We start from the raw sequence: 19,406 nt of genomic DNA on the forward strand, positions 1-19,406 counted from the left end.
TATTCAATGCAATCTCTATCAGAATACCATTATTTTTTTTTTACAGAGTTGGAATAAATATTACCAAAATTTGCATGGAACCAAGAAGGATCCCAAATAGCCAGAGGAATGTTGAAAACGAAAACATAAAACTGGTGGCATCACAATTCTGGACTTCAAGATGTACTACAAAGCTGTAATCATCAACACAGTATGGTACTGACACAAAAACAGACACATAGGTCAATGAAACAGAAGAGAAAATCCAGAAATAGACCCTCAACTCTACTGTCAACCAATCTTCGACAAAGCAGGAAAGAATACCTATTGGAAAAAGAAAGTCTCTGCAACAAATAGTGTTGGGAAAATTGGACAGCAACATGCAGAAGAATGAAACTGGACCATTTCCTTACACCATACACAAAAATAAACACAAAATGGATGAAAGACCTAAATGTGAGACAAGAATCCATCAAAATCCTAGAGAAGAACACAGGCAGCAACTTCTTGACCTCAACTGTAGCAACTCCTTGCTGGACACATCTCCAATTGCAAGGGAAACAAAAGCAGAAATGAACTTTTGGGACTTCAACAAGATTAAAAGCTTTTTGCACAGCAAGATAAAAAAAACTTTTGCACAATTGACAAAATCAAAAGACAACCTACAGAATGGGAGAAGATATTCGCAAATGTCTTATCAGATAAAGGGCTGGTATCTAAAATCTATATGGAACTTACCAAACTCAATACCCCCCCCCCAAAAAAAAACCCATTCAAAAAATGGGCAAAAGACACTAATAGACATTTATCAAAAAAAAAAAAAAGGCATATAAATGGCCAACAGATACATGAAAAAAATGCTCAACATCACTTGGCATCAAAAATACAAATCAAAACCACAATGAGATAACCTCTCACATCTGTCAGAATGGCTAAAGTTAACAGGTCAAGAGACAACAGATATAGGTGAAGATGCAGAGAAAGGGGAACTGTCTTACACTGCTAGAGTGAATGTAGGGAGGTATAGCCAGTATGGAAAATGGAGCTTCCTCAAAAAGTGAAAAATAGAGCTATCCTACAACCCAGCAATTGCACTATTAGGTATTTACCCAAAAGTTACAAACAGTGATTCGAAGGGGTAACTGCAACAATGTTTACAGCAGCAATGTCCGCAATAGCCAGAATATGGAAAGAGCCCAGATGTCCTCTAACAGATTAATGGATAAAGAAGATGTGTGTGTGTGTGTGTACAGACATCAAGCCATCGGGAAATGAAACCTTACCGTTTGAACTAGGGTATTATGCTAAGCAAAATAAGTCAATCAGTCAATCATAGAAAGACATTTATATTATTTCATTCATATGTGGAAGTTAAGAAACAAGACAGAGGATCATGGGTGAGGGAAGGAAGAATAAAATAAGATAAAGTCAGAGAGGGAGACAAACCATAAGAGACTTAACTATAGGAAACAAACTGAGGATTGCTGGAGGGGAGGTGGGTGGAGACATGGGGCAATTGAGTGATGAGCATTAAGGAGGGCACTTGATGGAATGAGCACTGGGTGTTTATGCAACTGATGATGAATCATTAAACTCTACCTCTGAACCTAATAATACACTATATGTTAATTATGTTTAAATTAAAAAAAGAAAAAAGTTAGTAGAATTAAAATAGAGTTGTCATCATCTTTTGAAGTGTAATAATGCTGATGATGAATACATATACTTAATAGACACCCTGATTAATCTAGGAGTTGAAGTAATGTGGCTTTTATTTCAGGACCAAATCACAAAGTTTAAAAAATATGTTTTCAGATCGATACCAGGTATAGTTTTCAAGTTTGAAGGGAGTTTAAGTGCAGTCATTTATAAAACTTTTTAAAAAATGCATCCGTCTGACATACATTTCAAATATCTTGAATTAGAAATTGCACAGAGTAAGGAAAGAACAAATCAAATATAAATGTTTAAAAAGATCCACAGGTGACCCTTTTGTAGTCTTTGTTAAGACTCATATATTTGTTTTAAATACAATAAATAGGGAAAATACTATAAAAATGAAAATAATTCCTTTCTTCACTTTTAAAATTCAGCCCCTTCAGACTAGTCACCGAGTCAAGTGTGAAAGAGAAACTAAAACAGATAATTGTACCACACACATTGTAGAGTGAAGAGACATTACACCTACAAGCCTTCTCCATTTTGCCATCGTATTGCCTTTTCTGTCTTTGAATATCAACCACTCACGGGAGTGGGGAACGTCAGGGGCACAGACTTGGGACTCCATGTGTGCCTGTGGTCACGTGTGTCCTCTTCACTACTGCTGTGCTTTGAACTGCAGTCATGTACCCCTCAGCAAAATATTGCACTTGCGACACAAAATTTCAGTCAGGTAAAAATGGCAGACACCAGAATAAGTGTCATAAACTGAATTATCTAGACAGTATTTATTCTTTTTTGGTGCAACACACATGCATTTTTACAGGGATTTCAGAAAATTTCAGAAAGTAACATAGTTACTTTAGGTATGTGAACCAAGTAGAAGAGAGAAGTCTCAAATAAAAAGGAATTTCTCAATTTTCCGTCTGCCTTCCCATTTACTACAGTTTTATTCTCCTAAATTTCTAAAGTAAAATATTGGATTTTTATTTTTAAAATCAAAGCTGGAGCACCCTGGGGGCTCAGTCAGTTAAACGTCTGCCTTTGGCTAGGTTATGATCCCAGCGTCTTGGATTGAGCCCTGCATCAGGCTCCCTGCTCATCAGAGTCTGCCTCTCCCTCTCCCTCTGCTGCTCCCCCTGCTTGTACTCTCTCTCTGTGTTAAATAAATATAAATTTTTAAAAATCTAATTTTTCTGTTCTACTACAAACCAGATTTACTTCAAGAGTAACAAAATAACAGATTTTCACCAGCTACAAAATATCTGACTATATTTTTCCATTTTAAAACTACCTAGTTTTATTCTTCTTAATATGTTTCACCAACTACGAACTATGTATTAGACACTGAGGATAAAAGCCTCTATTTGTTTGGTCTAATACTGAACTAAATTCACAATGTGTTAAATGTTTTTCTTTATTTTCTCTGCACCTATCCGTCCCTTTTCAACTTGTGTGAGTCAGGTCTAAAGCAGTGTCTCTCCAATCTTTCTCTATTCACAATATTTTTTTGTATATCCTGTTGGCAGTCGTTTACCTGCCGTACTTCCATTGTTCTGCATGAGCCTCATTTATTTATCAAGTCATGACTGCTAAGTATCTTCCTTGAAGTCAAGCTTTTCACAAAGAATAAAGCATGAGGAAAGGAGTCTCTATTTTGTGCACATGGCAAACTCTTAGCATAGAAATGTTTAAAAGATAGAGTAGTTAATTGTCTTAAGAATTGTTAGTCTTGTGGTAAAAACTATATGCGTGCAAGGGAGACTATTTGAACGTTTCAGATATTAGGGACTGAGAGACAGTCTTAAACCATTCACTGGGGGGTGGGGGGTATGGAAATACTGTCAGAAACTTGTTAAAAAATGTACTCTAGGCATGTCCCTGAGATGGAAAACCATAGAAAAGGGATAAAGCCTAAATATGGAAATAAAATTAACTAGAGAAAATGTTTTGATTCACATTTTTCAGTAAAAATATATGCAGAACTTCTGCTTGTGGGTAAAGTGGATTACTTTGTGGTAGACTTATTCCTGCTAAGCACAAGTAGAAAAGCTGGGAAAAATCCTTTTTCTTTTTCTTTGTTTTTTTAAGCCTTCAGATATCTTATAATCCTGTGAAGACATAAAGATCTGATAATCACAGTCTCTTGTGTTTTATAGTGGCAAAATTAAAGGCTGTATGGGCCTCAAACACATAGTAAATTATCTCCCCCATCCCTGAAGCTGTGTAAGGCAAGGACTTAAAATGCTTAGCCAAAAAACACTGAAAAAGCTGACTTTTCAGCAGTCTTTCCTGGAGAGGTGAAAATAGATTTGTTAGGGGAGGGGCTCGCATGATGTTTTCAAATTCCATTAAAAACCCTGGTAAGGGACAGGAATGAAATAATAGACTATTATCTAAGTGATGCAGCCTTAATTCCCTGGTTGCTTTAAGTGTTGAACTCCCCATTCCATCTGCCTACTGAAGAAACAAAGAAGCCTATTACTAAGGAGGATAAGATGCTGTGAAGTACCTTGAATTTTTATACAAAATATCCAGCATTAGATTGAGAATTACCAGGCATGGCAACAAGTAAGACAATGTGATAGAGAACAAAAACAAAAACAAAAACAAAGGAATTAGATGATCTAGATGCACAGATGATTCAGATCCTATAGTACATAAGGACTTTAAAATAATGTTGATTGTTTTGTTTTGTGAAGTCTTCAGGGTTTTCTATGTTCATAAGCTCAAGCCAAACAGTGTATTTTAATTCTTTCTTTCCATTTTGGATATGTTCTTTTTCTTGTTTAATTGTTCTGACTAGGATTTCCAGCATTATGCTGAATAGTTGGTATAGTAGTCATCCTTGCCTAGGTCCTAATCTTAGAGGAAAAACTTTTGGTTTGTATATTAGCTGTGGGCTTGTTAAGTATGGCCTTTACTATATTGAAGTACCTTCCTACCATATCCAGTTTGATGACAGTTTTTACCATGAAAGGGTAATTAAGCTTGTCAAGTATTTTTATGCATATATTGGTAAGTTCATATGACTTTTATCTCTGTCATTCTATAAATGTGGTGTAACACATTAATTTATTTATTTAAGTTGAACCGTCCTTGTTCAGGGATAAATACCACGTGCTCATGATGTGTGATCTTTTTAATGTGTTGTTATTGGTTTGCTAGTATTTTGTTGAAGATTTTTGATTCTATGTTCTCCAAGGATATTGGGCTGTGGTTTTCTTATCTTGTAGTGTCTTTGTCTGGCTTTAAAGTTGTAGGACATGGGGCACCTTAATGGCTCAGTTAGTTAAGCATCAGCCTTGGCTCGGGTCATGATCTCAGGGTCCTGGGCTTTCTGCTTATGGGGAGCCTGCTTCTTCCTCTGCCCCTGGCCCTAGCCTCCACTTATGTGCTCTCTCTTGGTCTCAAATAAATAAAATCTTTAAAAAAATATAAAGCTGCAGGACACAGGAATGCCTAAGTGGCTCAGTCGGTTATGCATCGACTCTTGATATCCACCCAGGTCATAATCTTGGGGTCCTGAATTCGAGCCCTGTGTTGGGCTTTGTGCTTAGCATGGAGTCTGCTTAAAATTCTCTCTCTCTCTCTCTCTTTCTCTCTCTCTCTCTCTCTCCCTCAACCCCTCTCCCTACTTGTACTCTCAATCTATCTCTCAAAAAAAAAAAAAAGTAAAATAAAGTTGCAGGACACAAAATCAATGTCAGTTACATTTATGTATGCTAACAATGAGTCATTTAAAAAGGAAATTAGGAAAATAATCCTGTTGAGGCACCTGTGTGGCTCAGTCAGTTAAGCATCTGCCTTCCACTCAGGTCATGATCTCAGGATCCAGGAATCATGCCCCACATCCAGCTCCCTGCTCAGTGGGGAGTCTGCTTCTCCTCCTCTCTCTGCTCCTTTCCCTCTGCACTCCCCACTGCTCATGCTGTCTCCCAAGTAAATAAAAATAAATAAATAAATATATATATATATCCTGTTTACCATAGCATCAAACCAAGGAGATAAAAAACTGGTACACTGAACATTATAAAAAGCTGATAAAAGAAATTAAAGAGATCAGTAATAAATGGAAATAACCTATATTCATGAACAGGAAGAATTAATATTAAAATATCCATACTACTCAGAGTGCTCTATAGACTTAGTGCAATCCCAATAAAAACCGCAATGGAATTTTTTAGAGAACAAAAAAAATCTTAAAATTCCTATGAAACCACAAAGATTCCAAATAGTCAAAGTAGTCTTGAGAGAAAAAAACAAAGATGAAGGCATCATACTTCTTAACTTCACATTACAAAGCTACAGCAATTAAAAACAGTATCTCACTGGTATGAAAACAGACATATAGACCAATGGAACAGAATAAAGAGCCTTCAAATAGGCCCACACATATACCTTCAACTGATTTTCAACAAGAATGCCAAAAATGTACAATGGGGAAAGAATTATCTCTTCAACAAATGGTGTTGGGAATACTGGATATAAACATGTAATAGAATGAAATTGGATACTTACCTGACATCATACATACAAATCAACTCAAAATGAATTAAAGAGTTAAAAGTTAAGGATTGGAACTATAAAACTCCTAGAAGAAAATACAGGAGGAAAGCTTCCTGACATCAGTCTGTGCAATGATGTCTTGAAAAGGACACCCAAAGCACAAGCAATGAAAGCAAAAATAGAGAAGTGGGACCACATCACACAAAAAGCTCCTGCATAGAAAAAAACAAAAACAAAAACAAACAAAACCAATCAAAAAAATGAAGAGGTGATCTATGAAATGGGAGAAATATTAGCTATTAGCAATCCATATATTTCATAGTGGTTAATATTCAAAATATAGTAGGAACTCCTTCAATTTGATAGGAAAAATACAAACAAGCTGATTTAAAAATGCGCAAATAACTTGAATAGACATTTCTCCAAAGAAGACATACAAATGGCCAATGCATGTGTGAAAAGGTGCTTAATATCACTAATCATCAGGGAAATGCAAATCAAAGCTACAATAAGATATCAACCTCAGACTTGTTAAGATGGCTACTATTAAAAAACAAAATAAAACAGTTGGTAAGAATATGGAGACATTGGAACCCTTGTATACCGTTGGTGGGAATCTAAAATAGTGCAGCCACTATGGAAAACAGTATGAAGGTTCCTCAAAAATTAAAACAGGATTACCATATGATCCATCAATGCCACCAATGGCTGGATATTCAAAAGAATTGAGATCAGGATCTCAAAGTGATATATTCAGTACCATGCTTATGGACACGTTATTCAAATAGTCAGATATGGATACTACCTAAATGTCCATCATTTAGATAAAGAAATGTGGTATATACATACAATGGAATATTATTCCACCTTTAAAAAGAAGGAAAATCTGCCATATTCAACAACATAGATGAAGTGGAAGATATGTGAAGTGAAATAAGCCAGTAATAGGAGGGCAAATGCTGCATGATCCCACTTACATGAGTGGGATCTTACATGTCTAAATAGTTGCACTCTAGAAACAGAGAGTAGAATGGTGGTTTGCGAAAGCTGGGGGAAGAGGGAAATAAAGAGTTGATGTTCAATAGATGTCAAGTTTCAGTTACACAAGATGAGTAAGCTCTAGAGATGAAGAATACAACTTTGTGTCTGTGGTTAACATTATGTAGGCACTTAAAAATTTGTTAAGAGGGTAGATCTCATGTTAAGTGTTCTTACCACAGTAAAAAAAAATAAATAAATTTGACTAATAAGTTCAAGAAAAAGTGGAAAAAATGGGCTAAAATGATAAAGAAATGTAGGCATCATCTGATTATTGGAACTTATGTATTTTTTTTTCAATTTATTTAAACTAAAAAATTTCCACCACCCCACTCCCCATCTCTAGCAACCACTAATCTGTCTTCAGTTTCTATGAGCTTGATTTTTTTAATTTGCTATTATTATTTTTTAGATTCCACATATAAAAGAGATCATACAATATTTGCCTTTCTCTGACTTATTTCACTTAGGGTAATGCCCTCAAGGTCCATCGATTTTGTCACAAATGGCAGAATATCATGCTTCTTTTAAGAGCTAAATATTCTCATATTTACATATGAGATTTACCAATTCATCTATCAGTGGACACTAAAGTTTCTTCCATATCTTGGCTATTGTAAAAAATGCTGCAGTGAACATATGGGTCTGCATATATCTTTTTGAATTAGTGTTTTTTGTTTCCTTTGGATAAATACCCAGATTTGGAAATTAAGAACCTAACAGCTAAATTTAACAGCAAATTAGATTAGAAGATAGGATTAGTGAATTAGAAGGAAGAACAATTGAAAGTATGCAAATACAGTGAAGCATAGATAAAAAGAAATAGAAATATAGAAAATGTGTAGGAGAAGGACACTCAAAGTACAAATTTCTCACATATATTTAAATGGAGTCTGAAATGGAGAGGAAAAAGAATGATGCAGGATCTTTATCTGAAAAAATTCCTGGCTGAGAATTTTCCAAAACTAATGTAGGATATATACTAGTAGATTCAAAACACTCTAAAACCTAAACAGAATAAATAGAAATAAAACCAAAACCAACAGTTGGCACATCAAAATATAACTACTGAAAAGCTAAGACAAAAAGAAAACCTTAAAATCCCAGCAGCTTATTTTGCCACTATTGATAAGTTGATTTTATGGTTAAATTTAAATGGAAATTCAAAGAGGGAGAGAGAATTGGCAATGCAATCATGAAAGAACAAAGCAAGATGATTTATTCTACAAAATAGTCAGCATTTATATATAATCCTTGAAAATTAATCTATTTTGGCATTGATGTGGGAGAAAAATGCACCTATATTCCATAACAAAGAATACATGTATATAATCACCTGACTTATAACAATGCTGGCAATGTGGTTCAATGAGTAAAGGATAGTCTTTTCAATACATAAAGCTGGGAAAATTGGACATATGTAAAAAACAAAAGCAAAACACTTGACCTTAAATTCATACTATACACAGAAGTCATTTCTAGAATTATTATAGATTAATTGTGAAAGGTAAAACAAGATTTTTTGTTTTTTTTTATTAAGATTTACTTATTTATTTTAGAATGACAGAGAGAATATGTGCACAGGGGGGAGGGGCAGAGGGAGAGAGAGAAACAGACTCCCCACTGAACAGGGAGTCCAAATCTGGACTCAATCCCACCACCCTGAGATCGTGACCTGTGCAAAAATCAAGTCGAATGCTTTACTGACTGAGCCGCCCAGGAGCTCCAAAACAACAGAGTTTTAAAAAGTAAACACAGGAGAATTGAAGAGAGTTTGAGCAGATGAATGCAGAATGAGATCCAAGCTAAATTTCAATGCTGGCTTTTCTGGCCCATAAGAATTTGGCTTTGTTTAAACATCCAATAATTATACAGGCACTACTGAGTTATGTCTGAAACTCCTCATTTTTTATAAACTAGTCAAAATAATTGCAGGTCTGTGAAAAAATGCTGATTAGCAAGAATAAATAGCATAAGAGATACAGGTGTTTTATTCAGATATATGTTCTCTTCTTTTACTTGTGATTTTGCTGGAATTAGTTAAAATAATACCAGCTTGTGCAAAAACCTTTGTCTCACTTTCATCATGATGATTTAATCCAAAACGCAGCTGAGAGCTACACCTTAATCACAAATCTGAGTGGAGTTCTCGAAATGTAACCCAGATGTTGTCCCCTTTGGGGGACTTCATCACACAGTAGTCTTAAAGGAAGACTCAACACGTGTCCAAATTCAACCATAAGAAAACACTGAAAGCATCAGAGCAAGTCATGTAGATTTCACTAATAGATGCCCTTGAAGGAGGCCAAATCTGAAGTAGCTTTAGAATTGTCAGAAAACAACAGAGTGACAAATACAGAATTAAAAGTGAATACTTGCACGATTATTAACACATTGGAGAAGAAAGTGTTTTATTTTTCTTGTGCTATGTGGTTTAACACATGTGGCTGACTTGTATGCAGCATCTCTTCTTGTCCCTGTCCCTAAACCTGAAGCTGGATTTGGCACCTTTTTCACTGAGCATAAAAAAAAAGTCACATAAAGATAATTAGTGATCAATTGGAGATTCTTTCTTTTTTTAAAGATTTTATTTATTTATTCGTGAGACACACACACAGAGAGAGAGAGAGAGAGAGAGGCAGAGACACAGGCAGAGGGAGAAGCAAGCAGGCTCCATGCAGGGGGCCTGATGTGGGACTTGATCCCAGGACTCCAGGATCATGCCCTGGGCTGAAGGCAGGTGCTAAACCACTGAACCACTCAGAGATTCCTGCAATTAGAGTTTCTAAGGAAAGCAAAACTTTTACTTTCAAACCTGTCACTGCAAACAACTTAAAGTTTAATTAGAAATATGTATTTTCTTCTAAGTCTCTCTCTGGCCACACTTCCAACCTAGGATTGTCTCCTATCTCCATATTGCTCTTTCTGCTGCTTTTTAAATGCCTGTTTCTCTGATATATCACATTCCCCATTATGTTCAGATCCCCAGAATGCATAGATTATAGCTCTGCTCACGCAGGTGACAGTCCCTGCCAGTTAGCCGGCGCTTTCCAGCACTTCCTATATCCGCTAACCCTGCGATAAAATCTTCTTTCTCATTTACATATTTTCCACAAAAAGCATCTGCATCCCCCTCAAAAACATCTCAAAGAGAGCGCCAGAATTTACTTGTGATAGCCAGGGCTCCACTGACTTTTGGTTAAACTTCTCTCTTAAGGAATAAAGAAGCCTTCTCAATGTTCTCTTCTGAGTAGTGTTTCTGGTCCAGCCTGAGGACTTAGCTTGCAAGAGAATTTCTTCTCTTAATTCTGGACTTGTCCCTCTCAGTAGAGTCAAGCAAAGTTATGCTTGGGTCATCAGAGGTCGGTAGGTATATGTTAAGTTCAGGGAATATGCAATTAGTGCTACAAAGGGGAAGTACAGAGATGAACCCAGAAGTTCAGTCCTCACCTACTGACCACATTCCATCCCAAGAGTTAGATCCCACCTGCCAGAAACATTTTTGGGTGGGCCTTTCCTCCCCATTAGCTTCTAATACTGGTACCTCTACTTTGCTTTCAAACTACTCTCATATTATGCGCTTAATTTCTCTATGTCAAGCATATAATTTGTACCCTTAAAACATCTAAAATGAGTGGCTAAGTGTTTCTACTTCCTAGAGTCTTGGAAAGTCCTTTGTTTTTATTTCCAAAGCTGCTCTTTATTGTCTCCGATGGTCATATCAGCTCTAAGTAGGACAACCATCAGACCAGAATTAAATTAGTGGGCAATTTCAGTGTCTAGGGCAAGTTCTGAAGGCCAATTTTTTTCCTGTTCTCTAGCACATATGACCTCAGGCAGTTGAGCCACATGTTAGTAATCTGCAAATGGCCCATTTTCAACTGACAACTGAAATTTCAAGTCAGCAATTCCATTTTATCTACTAAGGTCGGGCATTATTACCTCTAATCTTCTTCCTCCTGAATCAACTTTACTAAGAGACATATAGGAGGGGGGAAAAATTCGGGGTTTTAATGAATTCAAGGTCTTTCCAGGAGGGCTTATTTATAAATAGCTCTTGAAATAACTATCTCTGGGTAATTCTAACATTTTTTCCACATCATCTTATCACAGGTTTTATTACAAAGTCTCTGGAGTTCTAAAATATATGTAGAAGTCTCTTATTACCTGTCTTTTTGACTTATGATCAGAATCTTGTCATCTAAATCCTGGCTACTTTCCAGTTTATAACATATTGGCCCCAAAACAGAGACATGTCCACCTCATGTAATTCCTAGCACTGGTCTTGAAAATGATTTTGTAATCTTTTTTCATTTCTCTACTTTATACCTCCTACTCCTGAGCATACCAATGGTATATTCTAATCACAAATCAAAATATTTTTCTTATGTCACTGACATTACATTCCTCATACATTTCTCTATTTTTGGTTGCTTTTGATCTCAATAAATCATTCTAATATTCAATTGATGACCAAATCACCCAATAGAGTACTTTCTCCAAGAAATTCTACTCCTCTCAGGCAACATCAGACATGGACATCTTTTTGCAATCCTGGAAAAGTTTTGCTATCTTAAGAAACTGGTTAACTTTTGTAGCTCAATTACATGCATTACTAGTCTAAGACTTTAGAATATTATTTCTTGATTCTTTCGCTCAATATATGAAATGGTAAAGGAATTTAGCACTTTATTTTAATCTTCAGTATTAAACTTTGCAAATGTTCATCTCATAATGTTCTTCTTCTATGAAGTCATATGCCAACTATCATCATGGTTTGTGTCATTTGGCAACCACAGTGAGGAAACACTCTTGTCTCACTTTCATCATGATGATTTAATCCAAAATAAAGCTGAAAGCTGCACCTTAATCACAAATCCCAGTTAAGTTCTCAAAATATAACCCAGATGTTGTCTTCTTTGGGGGACTTCACCACACATTAGTCTTAAAGGAAGACTCAACACGTGTCCAAATTCAACCATAAGAAAACATTGAAAGCATCAGAGTTAGTCATGTAGATTTCACTAATGATTTTTGGGGGGAGACAGAGGGCAAGGCTAGCACTGAGTACCACACTATAAACAAGTTAGTCTTTATAAATGCCCTTTAGGGATTTCTGGTCCTCAAAGATCCTATTTGGTTAAACTGACAATCTGTTTCCTTTCCCTTTGACTTCTCTACCTTTTTTTTTCATATGACACATAATAGTCTGCCACCTTTTAAAAACACCCTCTCCAGACATGTGGACTTGGGTCTGCCTTCCTTTCATGTGGAATAATACCATCAGCCATCTGGCTTTCTCCAGATCTCTCTGGAATGTTATTGATATAAGCTTTCTCTATATTTTTCATTATATCATACAGTTGTTCAGGGGTATCTTCACATTTCTTATGTAAGTTATCAAATATTCTAACATGAATTAACTATTCTAATGTGATCTAATTAATAATGGTCCACTACACATTCTTTAGCATATTGTAAATACAAGTTTTATAGAGATTGGCATAACATGCATTTATTACAACTACAAGTGATACTTTAGTCACATAAAAAGGATATGCTAAAACTAAAAAAAAAGATAGCTTTTGAAATATCTATTTAAACATGAAATTATAAAAACTATTTTATTGTGCTAAAAACACTTAATATGAGATTTAACTTCTTAAGAGATTTTTAACTGAGACTATAATACTTTTTCTGCAGGCAAAATGTTGTACCATAGATCTTTATTCATATCTGTAACATATTCATCTTGCATAGCTGACATTTTATTGATTATATTATAGATTTTATTGATTACTAATTTAATTTATACATTGATTAGCAACTATCCATCTGCCTCTCATCCATCCCCTGGCAACCACAATTCTATTCTTTGCTTCCATGAGTCTAATTTAGATACCTTATATAAATGGAATCATGGAATATTTGTCCTTCTGTGACTGATTTATTTCATTTAGCATAAGATCCCCAAGGTTCATCCAAGTTGTCACATATTGTAGGCATGGAAAATAATGAAACAGGAACTTTATCTTACATCACACACCAAAATTAATTCAAAACGTATTACAGACTTAAATGTAAGATCTGAAATTGTGAAGCTCCTAGAAGAAAACATGGGTAACTTTTTTTTTTAAGATTTAATTTTTTTTTTATTTTAGAGAGAGAGAACATGGGTAGGGGAGAGGCAGAGGGAGTGGGAGAGAGACTCTGAAGCAGACTCTGCACTGAGCACATAGTCCCACGTGAAACATGATCCCACAACCCTGATATCATGACCTGAGCCGAAGACAAGAGTTGGAGGCTTAACTAACTCTGCTACTCAGGTGCCCCATAAGCGAAACTCTTTAATTTAAGGCTGATTATATGGTACACTTCCGTTGAGACAGGCTATGAAAAATTTTGTAGTCTATTATAAATCTCCACATTGCCAAAAATATTACCATATGCCACATTTAAAAATATAAGTGGGTGGAAATATCCTAGTCCATTATGAGAGAGTAGATAATATTCCAGTCATTTTTTAAACATTAAAATATAATAGATGCTTGCATTTAATTACCATGGATAGTGATATTTATTATAACTTGGGACATTTTACTTACATCTGTCAGATGGCCAAAAGTTGGTTTAGCTGTATGGAGCATAAGTTGCTTGGTTACTGGGTCTAATTCTAGAGGAAACCAAAGAAAATATTTAGAATAGCATCAAAAGTAATAAAAAATAAGCAAGAAGTGGAAAAGTTGCTAACCTTTATTAATATTTTGATATGGAAGACCAAATCAGATTTCACCTAATAATAAAATTGACTCATTTGTACTTTTTCCTGAATTCATATTCACAGATACCTTGATCATCATGGGGAATTTTAGCATAAATCCATCTAATTTGTACGATGTCTAACTTCATAATCAAAAATTGGAAATGGTTCAGTACTTAACATGTGGCAGACATTATTGGTTGCCTACCCCAAAGCCATTACATTATTCCTTGCCAAAATCACTTTCTATGAGAGGCTAAAAATACTAGATTATTTGCCTTTTCATTCAGGATTTCATGCTCCTAAGGCATATGCTTGTGACCAAACTTAATTATAATTTATCTTTCAAACAGGAGCACATTTGAGAATAGAGAGATTATTCATAATTCTTCTTGGAATACAGAGCACACCAGAAATTTAAATCCAATGGGATTTAACAGGAAGTGTGCTGGGGGATTTCTAAGGAAATCTGAATTCCAGGATTTAAAAACAATCTGGGGGTGGGCAATTGCCCTTTATATTTTGGACAAAGAAAGTTGTGTTGGATCACAGAACCTGCAGCAGCATTTTGGATGTATGAAAAGACAAGACTAAGGACTATAGCCAACACATTGAGGACAGCTGAGTGAAAAGACAGAAAGAGATCTTTGTTGACATCATTGGATATTTTGCCTCTGCTTATCTAATAAATAACTTTATCCTTTAATTAGAAGTGGTTTTTATTTGTGCCAAAAACATCCTAAATAATATATTTATAAATATTATTATGTACTAAAATTTGGGATCACGGTATTTTATTCACAACCCATTCAATTATTGGATAAACCTTTTGACAATTTTTCCTCCTTAGCCTTATGTAATCTTCATATTCTCTTTGCTGTTCAATATTGGAATATATAATGAATCCACTAATATTTTTAAGGTAAAGATGTCAGTTTCAAAACACACTATGTAATATCAGCAAAACCTACTAACCAAATTTATAGTTGACTTAAAAGTAAATACTAATAAAAATCATGATGTAATTTAATATCTTGAAAAATAACAAAAACTGCTCTAAATAACAGAATTTTAGAAGCACTGGAGTAAGTTAATAACAAACTCATTTGATTTGTAATATTAGAACACATTTAAGTTAGCTAAAGTAAAAAGTATATGCTTAAAAAGGGCATACAAAATAGAGTAGACTCTTAGATCATGGCATAAAGAAATTTAAATATGAGATCAGAAATATTAGGAAACAAGGGTGCTAGCTTTGTATATTGGAAACTATGTAGTCCCTCTCATACTGCTACATCCTTCCCTTTAAATTATCTGTTCACTTTCTCCACTGACTCATTTTATACACCTAATGTGGGAGACCTCCAAATCAAGTTGACATAACCTTGCAATTCAGGAAACTACCAGTTGGCCCCAGTATTTATGACAGTTTATTTATTGAGAAAAGATAAGTGGCTTGTCCCAACCTAAAATTGGATCAAGAATATATCCCTGTCCAATTAGAAGAGACTGATTAAGGAGCTCTTTCTTCTGGGTTTGTGAGTGGGACACAGAATTGAAATTGCCTGATATAAGAAAGAAGTCAAGGAAACTCAAATTTAATCAACCATATTAAATCCCAGGCACCACCCAGACAAATTTCATGTTATCTCTTGCGATCTTCACATAATTCCTACAAGATAGGTATTCTTTTTTTTTAAGGTTTTATTTGTTTATTCATGAGAAACACACACACACACACACACACACACACACACACAGACACAGGCAGAGGGAGAAGCAGGCTCCCTGCAGGGAGCCTGATGTGGGACTCGGTCTGGGACCTCCAAGATCAGGCCCTGGGCTGAAGGTGGCACTAAACCGCTGAGCCACCCGGGCTGCCCAAGATAGGTATTCTTACAGAAGTTTCACATATGAGAAATTGAGGCCTCAGGAAAATTACACAAGACTTTAGCTAAGTTTTGTTTATATCAATAAAAAGGTAGAAAATGGATAATGACCTCATTGTAAGTCATCTATTATTAACAGAAGGCACATCACAGAATTAAAATGATTTTTTCCTCATTTTTATGGATATAAAAGTATAGGAACATCATTGGTGTAGTAGATGTTAGCATTAATATTCATGTCTTTTTAAACACACCAACTTTACATTACCCACATCATGAAATTCCATTTAATAATTTAGAATGTTAAGCAATTTATATCAGAGAATATGTAGCTAAATTTAGAAACTAGAAAGCAGTTTTTGGTGTGCCCATAATATTATCATAATTTTTAAATTGTATTTGAATAACAAATATTATTTTTTATATGAATAACATATTTTTTTATTTGAATAACATATATTGTTTTTTATAACAAAAAGTAGTCTGGGAGTATTTGGGATAAGGTTGCCTCTCTCCACCTCAAGCAACTACTACAAACAAGAATAAAAGCAGGAGGATGTCATTTCAGAATTCCACTTGACTCTGACACAAGGAATTTTCACTCCTTTTCTAACAATGTTTTAACAAGAAAAGAAGCACAGTTTTGCAAAGGTGCATGCAGAAATACCATGTGATTCCATTTCAGTAATTATGATAGCCATAAAAGAATTATTGTTTCCTTTTCTTTGAGCTTCAGAAAGATCTCAGGAGGGACAGCTGAAAAAGTAATGTCAGATTGATCTACACAGGATGTGATTCAAAGGGCCCTGCTGTTAGCAGGTTTTCCTGAAGAAGAATGCCTTCAAGAGTTGACATATTTTTATTGCAGTGCTTACATGAAGCTCTGAAGCTTCAGTAATAGAGAAACAGTGCTGTGTCTGAGTTTATTGAACCAAAAATTGAAAAACTAAGGGTTTCTGAAAAAATGATTACATGATTTTTTTTCATTTATTCTGAAAATATAGTGAAATATATTGACACAGTTTTGAATATTACACTAACCTTACATTTCTGGAATAAACCAAACTTGGTTGCTATAAATAGCCCTTTCTATATATTTCTGAATTCAGTATACTAACATACTTGTACAATTTTGCATATATGTTTATTTATGAAATTGGCAAGTGATTTTTTACTTACAGTGTTTTTGAAACGCTTTAGTATAAAGGCTAATTTAAAAAGTTTAGGACTGCTTTTCTTCCTAGTCTTTAGAAGGGTTTGTGTAAGATCGACATATAGCTTCCGTAAATATTTGATGGAATTCACAGGTTACCAAACCAAATGGGTCTTTATGGGAAAATTTTAAATTATGTATTTAGCTTTTTTAACAGATACAAAATTATTTACATCTTCTATTTCTTTTTGTGAAGATTTCTTTTTCTTTTAAGTCAGATCTATGTCCATTCATGGGTGTTGAACTCATGACCCTGAGAACAAGAGTTGTATGTTTTACTGACTAAGCAAGCCAGGCTCCCCTTTTTGTGAAGTTTTTCTAAGGTTTTGCTTTTCTACACAGTTGTCCATTTTATGTAAATATTCAAATTTATTGGCTATAGTGGCTCATAATTGCCTCTTATGGCTTTAAATACCTGCACTTGTAGTGTTCTCACTTTTTTCATGTCTAATGTATGTTCTTTCTTTCCTCTTTCTTTCTTTCTTCTTTCTTTCTTTCTTTCTTTGTTTCTTTGTTTCTTTCTTTCTTTCTTTCTCTCTTTCTTTTTTCTTTCTTTCTTTCTTTCTTTTTCTTTCTTTCTTTCTTCCTTTCTTTCTTTCTTTCTTCCTTTCTTTCTCTTTCTTTTCTCTTTCTCTATAGATAGATAGTATATACACTAATAAGGAAATTTGAGCAGTTGTCAGAAATCTTCCAATGAAGAAAATTCCAGGAACAGATGGCTGCCCTGGTGATTTTTACCAAACACTTAAAGAAGTAATACCTATCCTTCACAAATTCTTCCAAAAAGGTCAAAGAGAAAAGAGCACTTTCAAACTCATTTTCCTGGTACCAAAGCCAGATAAGGACCCTACTAGAAGGGAACCACAGGCAATATCCCTGATGAATACAGATGCAAATATTCTTAATAAAATACTAGTATGCTGAATTTAGTAACACATTAAAAGTGCCATTCACCATGATTAAGTAGAACTTATCCCTGGGATGCAAAGATATTTCGACATATACAAATCATTGTGTATGTTTCAATGTTTCATTCATTCATATTAATAGAATAAAAGAAAAGAACCATCTTCTATAATCATCTCAATAGATGTAGAAAAAGCATTTGGCAAAATTCAACCTATAACCTTTATTCATGATAAAAAATATAACAATTAAGATTAGAAGGAACATATTTCAACATAATAAAGGTCATCTATAACAAGCCCATAGTTAACATTATATTCAATGGTCAAAGGTCAAAAGCTTCTCCTCTAAGATCAGAAATAAGACAAGAGTGCCCACTCTCACCACTTTGATTCAAAACAGTACTGGAAGTTCTAGCTAGAGCAATCAGCCAAGAGAAATAAGTAAAAAACATTAGAATTCGACAGAAAGAAGTAAAATCATCACTATTTGCAGATGACATGATTGTATTTTATATTTTTTAGTTTCTTTTTTTAAGTTTTTATTTTCATTCCAGTTAGCTAACACACTGACATGATTTTATATATAGAAAACCCTAAAAACAACTAAAAAGCTGTGAGAACTAATCATATTCAGAGTTTCAGGTTATAAAACTAATTTACAAAAAGTTAGTAGTGTTCTTATATACACTAAAACACATTTTCTGAAAAGGAAATAAAGAAATCGATCCCATTACAATAACACCAAAAACAATGAAATACTAAAGAATAAATTTTGCCAATAAGGTGAACGATCTTTACTCTGAAAAACCATACATTGATGAAAGAAATTGAAGAAGACACAAATACATGAAAAGGTATCCTGTAGTCATAGATTGGAAAAATTAATAGTTAGAATGCCAATACTACCAAAGCCATCTATAGAGTCAATGCAATCCTTATCAAGATTCAAATGGTGATCTTTATGGAAATAGAAAAAATACTCCTAAAATTTACATGAAATTACAAAAGACCCCATAACCAAAGAAATCCTAAGAAAGAAGAACAAAGCAGCAGGCATCAGACTTCCTGTTCCCAATCTATACTACAAAGCTATAGCAATTAGAACAGTATAGTACTAGTATAAAAACAGACAAATAGACTACTGGAACAAAATTGAGAACTCAGAAATAAACGTAGGCATATATGGTCAAGTGATATTTAACAAGGGAATCAAAAATACTCAGTGAAGAAAAGATAGTCTCTTCAATAAATAGTGCTGGAGAAATTGGATATTTATATGTAAAAGAATGAAACTTGAGCTCTATCTTACACCACTCACAAAAATTAACTCAAAATGGAATAAGGACTTAAATATAAGACCTAAAAACATCAAACTCCTAGAAAAAAAATATAGGAAAAGTCTCTTTGACATGGGTCTGGGTAATAATTTTTTAGAAATTATATCTAAAACA

The 19,406-nt window shown here is 34.4% G+C and overlaps 1 protein-coding gene across 13 annotated transcripts in view; it reads right to left on the minus strand.

Annotated features, from left to right (window-relative positions):
- The window catches only part of CNBD1 (cyclic nucleotide binding domain containing 1), a 543,788-nt gene that overhangs the window by 95,652 nt on the left and 428,730 nt on the right, over positions 1-19,406 (minus strand). For all 13 annotated transcript variants that reach the window (XM_077876353.1, XM_077876352.1, XM_077876350.1 and 10 more), the window contains one exon: positions 13,791-13,858. In XM_077876353.1, coding sequence (XP_077732479.1) covers positions 13,791-13,858 — 68 coding nt within the window. The remainder of the gene's footprint in view (positions 1-13,790; positions 13,859-19,406) is intronic.

The sequence above is a fragment of the Canis aureus genome, chromosome 28, assembly GCF_053574225.1.
Source record: "Canis aureus isolate CA01 chromosome 28, VMU_Caureus_v.1.0, whole genome shotgun sequence".
Taxonomy (NCBI): Eukaryota; Metazoa; Chordata; class Mammalia; order Carnivora; family Canidae; genus Canis; species Canis aureus.